At 47.4% G+C, this 9,123-nt stretch overlaps 1 protein-coding gene across 1 annotated transcript; it reads right to left on the bottom strand.

Moving 5' to 3' along the window:
* Positions 1-4,588: 4,588 nt before the first annotated feature.
* Positions 4,589-8,550, bottom strand: ADM (adrenomedullin). The gene is made up of 4 exons (XM_026034783.1): positions 8,391-8,550; positions 8,027-8,146; positions 7,341-7,571; positions 4,589-4,838 (listed from the first exon to the last, which is right to left on the bottom strand). The coding sequence occupies exons 1-4, from the start codon at positions 8,525-8,527 to the stop codon at positions 4,589-4,591; spliced, it is 738 nt and encodes a 245-aa protein (XP_025890568.1). The 5' UTR covers positions 8,528-8,550.
* Positions 8,551-9,123: the final 573 nt, after the last annotated feature.

Genomic DNA, 9,123 nt, shown 5'->3' with positions numbered 1-9,123 from the left:
TCCCATAATACCTTAGGAGCCAGCATTCTTTGTCACACGTATCTTGAAAACCTTCTCTTTTCCCAAAAGAAGTTATGATGTTAAGTGCTTTCTTGGAGAAAACGGTGTTGGGATGGAGGGGGACCAGACAGCCACTGTGCAAGGTGTAAACCCTGAGGTTGCTCAGAAGAGTAGAAAGAGCAGGACAGTTCCCTTTGTGCATCTCCTCAGAACAGGTGTGGGTGCTGGGCTGTTCCTGCTTCTCTTGAGTACCGTGTAGGAGGAATGAAAAATGTGAGCTCTGCCTTACTCAGCATATTGAGTAACCAACCCAGGCCAAATATAAAAAATCTATGTAGATTTGGGCCTCCCTGCCGGCAGCAGTGCTCTGCCACTCTGACCTCCAGCAATAACTTTAAATCCGAGAGTGATATATTTTGCTTTAGAAGGCAGCAGATGGCAGCAAAGTTTTACAGATACGCCAGACTAGTAGAAGAAAAAGGTCTTAGTACACCATTCCATGGAGAAAAACATAGCATTTGTTTCTGTCTGTCTTGCAGTGTGGTTAGCATAATAAATCATGTTTAAGGGCCCTTGAGCACTTGCAACGTGCTTTTTTCCCTCCCTTTATTAGGAGTTAATGAAATCAGATTGGGGCAAGATAATGTAAATTATCACTGAGCAAATCATTTTTTGTCTCAGCAGAACTCACTCTTCTATGCAGATCTTTTTATGTCCTTCATTAAATACGTACTGATTGTCTTGTGCAAATATTATCACAAAGTGCTAGGCTGTCTCTGAGTGCAGTCAGATCGATCCCGGAGCTCCAGCTGCCGGTCACTGCTGTAAGTCGTGTGCCCCACCAGCTCCCTCCCGTCGCAGTTACTTGTCTGGATGCCTCATTTTCCAAGGCTTCAAAATAGGTGGTGAGATTAAAACAGGCAAGGAAAGGGGGCATGAAGTGTGTGTAAATCCAATGCAACTATAAAAAGTGGCAATGTTTAAAATACTGCGAAGTCACATGACATTGAATAATTAATAGCATACAGGTTTTGGACAGGTACACTGCAAGTTTCTCTGATTGGTGCCATTGAACACATTTAATCCTGCACATGAATGTTTGTTGAAGCTACTATTGCTAGCAAGGCCACATCTATTTAAGAGCATTGCAGATCTCATATTGGATTTGGACTACCTCTCTTTGGTAGAGTTCCTGTCTCTTACTCTTAGTTTTTAGGAGCTTCCTCAGTCTCCCAAACTATAATTCATAAATATATGATGTATAAAGCAAAACTTCTAATACACTATTTTGGTATAAAAATATGCCTATTTTTAAAGAAATCTACAGCTTAGACTTTTTTTTTTTTCTGCTGAAGTCAATAGAAGTTTTGTTTCAATTAGATGGGATCATTCTCTGACCAGAGATTTGGCGGTGAGATTCCTATCTGGCGCATGAGGTGATCACCAACAGCACGTCTGATGTCCGCAGGCAGTGCGGACAGAAACTGATGGTATTTGCCCATTGCATATTTTTCATGTTGTTTATCAATAAAGGGCCAGACTATGAATTTGTTCCTTATGCAGAATGGGATACAGAGCAGCACAGCCCCAGGAGAAAAACTGTGATTTAAAAATCCATCACTTTTTCCTTGGCTCTGAAAAAAACAAATTTACTTTACAAGGTGCAGCTGTCTTCTTCCTCCAGCATGCAGGCTCTGACCTGCTCCCAGGCCCCTTGCACACACAGGGAAGGGTAGTGGTGTCCGAGAGCATCCTGCTTCCGCAGCAGCAGCAGAAGAAGCTCGTGTAAAGGAAAATGAGGAACTCTTGCACTTCTGTCCTCTTGTGTAACAGTAGTGGGATGAGTTACATGGACGCCTGTTAGACTTGGAGTGCTCAGGTTTTGTGATAACTCCTGTGACAGTAACCACCTCTTAAAAGGACAACAACCATGTTTGTCTGATGAACTGCTTTGTTTGCTCCTGAACTAACAGATAAGATCCCCTTATGTTTGTTCTCCTGTTTCTGGCAAAACTACTGAACATGAGAGATTAAGATCCAGACGATTGTTTGTTTATTTTTACACCACGAGGAAAGTATGAAGAAATTATAAACATTTTTATAATTGTGAGAAAACTTGTGTATAATTTGCGAACTGACAGATTTGGAAAGAGATATTTGACTGGAACTATAGAAGGAATATTTATTTTACAAACATATTTTGAGAATCAGAATTTATTACAAAATATTTACCTTCAACTGGCAGATCAGACTGGACTGATGTTTCCTGGCTTTGGAAAAATCCACTTTTGTAAGTGGATGGGAAACCCAGGGATTTCCGGTTAAATGTTAGGTACAGGTAGCATTGAACCAGACCAAATCCATTGTTCTCCTTTGGACTCCTCATTGCTGTCACTAGGAATTCCAAAGGAAAAAGCTCCAGTCTCCCCAAATCTTTAACATTGATTCTAGTTGTTGTCAAATAAGTTTGAGACATTATAGTTACCAGGCATTTTGACTAGCATACATAGTATGTACTAAAACTAAGCCTTTTGTGTAACCTTTTACATAGTTCTTTACCTCATGAACAAATTATGCTCTTTTCCCCTCATGGAGCATGTATGACCCTGTTCCAAGGACTTAAGTATTTAAAAATTAAAGCAGTTTCAAAGCTGATACAAATTATTTGATGAAATAAGCAGTTATTTTAAAAATATTTGGATAATAAAAGAGAATCTTTTGAATACAATAAACAAATATTGCTTAGGCATAACTGGATTTAGTTATTGGTTGCACTCAGTCATCCTGGAATTTCTTCTCTTGATGCCTGTGCGTTCTACACTCCTGAAGTATGATGTGAGATAATATAAAATGGTGCATTGACAGCACCAGGAAAATATTTGGATGGTGTCTGGAGTTGCCATTATTGGCTTTAATTATGACTTGCTGTCCTTTGGGTACTAAATGAGCCAGAAAAGACTTCATATGTGCCAAAGTATTCATTAGTATTCCCCTTTCTGTCATTTTACTTGAAGAAAAAAGTTTTTATCTGGCACCTGACCGCAATTCTTATTAGTACAGACTAAGATGCTTTGCAGATTTTGATGATTATCAGTCCAAAGATACACGTGTGCCTATACTTTTTGAGTAGAGCAGAAATAGTCACTGTGTTACAACGGCAAAACACTCTCGCTGCTATATCTGATACATATGAAGAACAAACGTTATTTGCAGTCCTTCATATGACATACCTGCTTAAAGGAGCTTTTGTGGTACCTACTGGAGAGATAACCATGACTACTGGGCTCCCTCTTGCAGCATGGGGGACCCGTGCTGGAATTTTATGGAACAGCACTCACATACCACCAGTTTAGGCTGCGGGTCCCCATTCTATATAGCACTAACAATGGAAGCACAGAAGTCTTTCTCAGATCAGAACAGACTTTGGAATCTACTTTGGTGATGGAAAGGGCCTATCACAACATACTTCTTTGCCGTAAGGTGTCTCTAGGGTGGGCACAAAGCTAAATAATAGCTCATGAGGTTATTCCCTGAATGTGCCTGACTCTTCACCAGGGAGGCTCTGCTGAGAATGGTGACCAATCCTTTGGCATTCACTCTTGGACGAGCTGATGGACAAGGATAAATTCCTGCTCCAATACATATTTACCATTGCAAAACCTCTTTTTAATTTATAACCTTGCCTGAACTGAATTTACAACTATGTTTCAAGCAGCCTTTGAAATACTTGATAGGAGACACCAGCCTGTTCTTATAAACTTGTACTTTAACTAAGGTGCTATGTAAACAGATGCTACTGATTTGGGAGGCATGTGATGACATCTTTGTCTTCTCATGCATTGTGCTGAGGCAGAGGCTGTCCTTGCACACAGCCCTTGCCGCGTTTCTGGAGCTGTGTGTGGGAGCTGCTGTCCTGGGCTGACTTTCTGCAGGCCCCGGGAGTCGGTGGCTCGTTTTCCTCTGCCGAGGTCAAAGGGCAGTGCAATTCTTATTTTGGTGCTTTCGGGAGAGGTGCCCCTTCACCAGCTGCTCTCCTGCAGCTTCAGGGCTTCAAAACCCTCAGACTCCTCAGAAAGGTTTATTTGGCTCATGCACATCCTACTACCATTTAAAGGTTTGTGTCCAGTGTTTTCCTTTCTGGCATGTCCATAGTGACAGGATGTGTTAGCCAGAGATCTTCAGTAATACCCCCTGCACGGGCAGGAGAAGTGCCCTCCCCTGGGCAGATGGAATGAGTGGAGAAGAGCAGGAAGGAGTGAGCAAGGAGGTTGGTGCTTCTAAAAGCTTCTCAGCCTGCAGACTGGCTACCCAGGCCCTGGCACTCAGTTTGGGATATGGGCCTGCTTGTGCCATGCTCAGTTTGGGAAGGGCCCTTGCCTGCGCTGTGGTCTCCTCCCGGGTGTCTAGCCCAGCCCAGCTGCTCCAGGTGAAGCCCAGCGACTGCCTCTGCAGGGAGCTGGATTTTCTGTTCTGCTCCTCCTCAGGGTCGAAAAACAACCTGTTGTGTCCCAGGCACAGGGAACAGTTCTGCCTTCTGACACGTCCACCTCAGCGGTGTTCGGCTTTGCTCTTTGAAAGACAGTATGTCTTAAAATGTTCCAAGGTAGGGCAAGGGGTCCAACAAAGGATCATCCCGAGATCTCCCTTGGCCCGGTCCGCGTGTGGGCCGCGCGGGGTTTGCAGCGCCGAGCAGCCGCGGCAGGCGGTGCTCGCGGCCCGGCCACCGCCGCGCGCTCCCTGTGGCCCGGCCAGCACCGCCGTCCAGCACCGCGCTGCTGATCCCAGCCCTGGCCCTCTCCTGCCAGTCCCAGGCTTCTCCAGCTTTGACTGCAGCTTTTCTGAGCAGTAAGAGGGAAAAGAGAGGGAAAATAAGTGTTTTTAAGTGGGGACTGTTTTTTGACACTAAGTGGAGAGGAGGTCAATACAAACAAAAGCAGTTGGCTGGAATGTGCATACCTACCCCTCCTGTAGTCCAAAACAGCATTATTCTGTTGAAGTTCACATGACTGAGGAGCTTTTTTTTTTTCTTTAACTGCGGGGATTGTTGTAAGTGACAGCTTGTACCTGTTAAACCGCACGCTTCTACCAAAGTCATTCTAGTTGTGCTGTGAACTTTATCGGGGTCATGCTTTCACCTGCCAATCGTGATTCCCCACTGCAAACCCCAAAATATTAAACAGTAGCTATTCTAATTTCATGATCTTTATCATTGTGAGAACAGCCACTGACCCATTTCTTAGCTGGCAGTTAAAATCTACTTTAGAGGTGATTCATTTGCGGTCACCCCTTCTGAACATGACTGAGCTATTTAGAAGTTTGATACACTTTACTTCACGTTTCTATTAGGTTTTTAAGGTTTTGTCCATTCTATTTCTGTGCCTTATAAAATTTGGATTAGAAATGCCGTCAGCTGCAGGGAGGTCAATTCTCTTCCTGCAGTAAGGAAAAAAGTGGCAATTAAAAGTGGCAAGTGTCAACATACATGTGTATACATGTATACATGGAAAATATCAGAAAAAAAAAATAAACCGGAAGAATACTGTAAGTGGCAAACCCATCTTTCTATCTTCCAAGATCCTTAGTTGAAAAAGTTTTGGAAAGTAGCTAAAAATACACATTTCCAAGGAGAACTTCACGACTTTTGGAATTTTCTAGTCAGTGGCAACTGCATTCCTACCCGTATTATTTTGCAGCTGTATTCCTGGAAAAGGCTCCCTTGCCGGTTCACATTTTGGGGTTTATTTTTAATTTTTCTTGTAAATAACGTGTGCCTTAGGCATGTGGTATAAAGTAAAAACAATACACCCAGGTCATCTGCTCTAGCAGCACTTAGTGCTGCTCTTCCCCTGCCCTCTCCCCGTGCTCCATGACTGTCTTCTGAGATGCTGTAAAACAGGGGAAAGGGTAGGGCTGACCCAAGGCATTATTCAAATGCACTTGTTCAGGCTTTGGGAGGTTTGTTTTCTTGCAGTGCAATAGGCAGGCACCAATAGATGGGGCTATTGATGCATTAATGAGGTTCAGTTTCACATTTGTTTTCTGGGCTGTAGTTGGAATTTGTTTAAAAAAAAAAAAAAAGAACAGAAAAAGAACAAAACAACAAAATCCCTAATGCTAAGCTTTTATCCAAGATGTTCTGCCCACACTGAACTGGTCACCATTTAACTTTAACCTGAACTGTGGCCCAGGAAATCCTTCAACATAAATAACCTTGGAAGCTGCCATGACCATTTTTGGAACAGGCTCCCTCAATAAATCTGTTACTTTGTTGTGCAATGTTGAAGTGTGCAGTTGTTTCCCTGATTAATTAGGGCAAAAAATAAACTCATGCAATCAATCCAAGCTGTGACACATTTCAGCCCTGGCTGGAACATGGGGTAGAAAAGGCCTTAAAGCTGCTCAACTGCTCTGAGCAGCTCTACCCTGAGACTTTATGGTGCATGCTCCCTTTTAGGTTCACTTGCTTTTGCTAGATAAGACTAACAAAGTCTGTGATTACCCAGTTTTTGCCTTTCACAACAATTCTGTGCCAAGTCCGTAAGGACAGGAGTGAACAAAGTAAGAAATCATCCATCCTGACCACTTGCCCCCTCCAAAGAAACATAACAGAACTGTTTTATGTAATAGTGTTTATTTTATTTCACATATTACCCATGGAGAACAGCTGATACATTCTCTACATCTTTCACCAGTCTGGAATGCAAGATTAAAAAAGGTATGGAAAGAGTTTAACAGCGTCTGACATTCACGATATGAAAAATAGAGGGGATACAATGTCTTAAAATGCCCTTATGCAATATATATTTATATATAAAAACGTATAAAAATAAAATATATTTTTTCCCAAAAAAGATACAAATAGAACATGACACAAGACAACCTTAAATACCGATACGTATCTCATGAGCCACACACACCGCACTTAAAATTAACAACAACCACGTACAATTGCACTTTTCCTCTCTGTGACGTTCAAGTATGTCGCAGTCCCCGCGGGGACTGGTGAGTGTCCGATTCCCTGCCGGGTGCAGAGTGCGCGGAGGCTCGGGCCGCTGCGGGGCACCCTCCGCGGGCGCGGAGCGAGGCCGCGGGTCACTCCGTCGTTCGGCGGCCGCGCAGGCGGCGCGCGAGGCCGGTGCCCGCGGTTCCGGCGCCCGCGGTCCCGGCGCGCGCGGCCGCTGCCCCCGCGTGGCCGGGGCGCCTCTCAGTCCCCATCCGTCCGTCGGTCGGTCCGTCCGTGCGTGCGGGCCCGGGGCCGGGCGCTGCGGGGCGCTCAGACGGCGAGCAGGGCGGCGAGGGGCCGCGGCGGGCGCGTGCGCGCGCCCCGCGGGGCGGCCTGCGCGGCGGCGGGCAGCGAGCGCCGCCGGCGCCCGTAGCCCTGCGGGCTGATCTTGATGACGGGCGCGGCGCCGTCCTTTTCCTTGTTGGTGAGCTGGAAGATGTCGTGCGCCAGCTTCTGCACCGTGCACGTCCCGAAGCGGCAGCCCGAGCGGATGCTTTCGAAGTGCGGGAAGCTGCTAATGCTCTGGCGGTAGCGCTTGACGCGGATGTGAGCAGCGTCGCCCCGGGTGCTGCGGGAAGGAAGAGAGAGCGGGGTGAGAAAGGGGCAGAGTGGGGCCGGAGCGGGGTGAGAAAGGGGCAGAGTGGGGCCGGAGCGGGGTGAGAAAGGGGCAGAGTGGGGCCGGAGCGGGGCACGGGGGCGGCCTGGGGGCGATGCGGGCCGCACCGCGGCCCTTGCGGCCGCTGCAAGGAGAGGCCCGCCGTTGTACGGCTGTTACTTTATCTAGGGATCCAGAGCTCAAGTTACTATTTATATTTGACTTTCACAGTAAAGGCGCTGCTATCTCCCACCAGCTGAGGCGCGCATGGAAAGGGAGGTAGGAGGCTGCTTTCAGCGCTGCCCCTGCAGGACCTGGCTCTGGGGCTTGGGAAATCCATAGCAAAAACTAGCAAGACACATGTAAACAAACTGAAACTTGCTATAGCCTCGAGCGAGTGCCCGAGTCCAGAGAAGACTGGAAATTACCTGGAGTGTGAGACCGGGTGATCCTCCTTCACGTCCTGGCTCCGTATGAGGGGCTGCACGGCGGCGACCCCCAGCCCCTTCACGTCGCGCTTGGCTCGGCTCAGCGCCCATCTCGTCCATCTGAAAGGAGCACAAGAGGACAGGAGAGACCGTTAGCGCAAGCCTGCGGGGCAGCGGCCACGCCGAGCGCAGCTATCGAAGGGCTAAAATCTTTCCCAGAGCCAAGAGTTTTTTTCCCTCCTTCTGGACGTTTCCTGACAGGGCATGAGGCCCCCGGGGGCTGCGCTACCCCCAAAGGGGCTTCGACTCCCTGGGATCTGGGAGCGGGGCCGGCGCGGGTGGGAGGGCGCGCTCCGATACTCACTTTCTTTTGAACTCCGCAGCTACGTCCAGCCTGGCAGCATCCACCCCGAGGAAGGTCACGGAGCCGAGGTAGAGCAGGGCTATATGAACCACTTTCATTCTGGCTGAGCTCCTGCTGGGGAGAGGAGAGATAAGCATAAGCTTGTTGGCCGGTAAAAGTTAAGTAGGGTCTGCACCTTTTCCCTGGTGGCTCCAAAGCAGTCCTTCCCTCAGGATATATAGCTCCCAAAGTACTGGAAACTTTGTGTGTGATATGAACCACAAGCCAATATTTGCTCGGCAATTTATCACAGAGTAAATAACAGAGCCTCCAAAGTTTACGTTTGCCGAGAGTTGTGCTTGCAGAGGCGGCTGCAAAGCGGCAGGACTGACAGAATAGCCCCGGTGCAGTGGCTCGCGTGAGGGTTAGGCAGCCCGCGGGGCTGGGAAGCGCTTCCCTCCAGACGCATCGCTTCCAAACTCCAGCAAGTGTCTCGCTGCCTGAAAGTTTATCCTCCAGCAGCTCGTCTTCCCGCTCCCCATGGCAGGCTAGCTAGCTTGGGACTTACGCTGCACGCTGCGGCTGATGCCAAGAGCCAGTGCAAGACTCAGCAGCGCAACTCCGAGCACGTCAAAACAGCTCGGATTTATTAGATTCCCACTAGCCCCGCCGCCTCCCCTGCACCCTTAGGCAGAGGGAAGAAAGGAAAAAAAAAAGAAAAGAAAAAAAAAAAAAAAAGAAAAAGGAGGCGGTC

Source organism: Nothoprocta perdicaria, unplaced genomic scaffold, assembly GCF_003342845.1.
Source record: "Nothoprocta perdicaria isolate Ctin4 unplaced genomic scaffold, notPer1 scaffold_15, whole genome shotgun sequence".
NCBI classification, from domain to species: Eukaryota; Metazoa; Chordata; class Aves; order Tinamiformes; family Tinamidae; genus Nothoprocta; species Nothoprocta perdicaria.
Note: the sequence above shows the minus strand (reverse complement) of the source record. Positions and strands in the feature narration are given on the sequence as shown.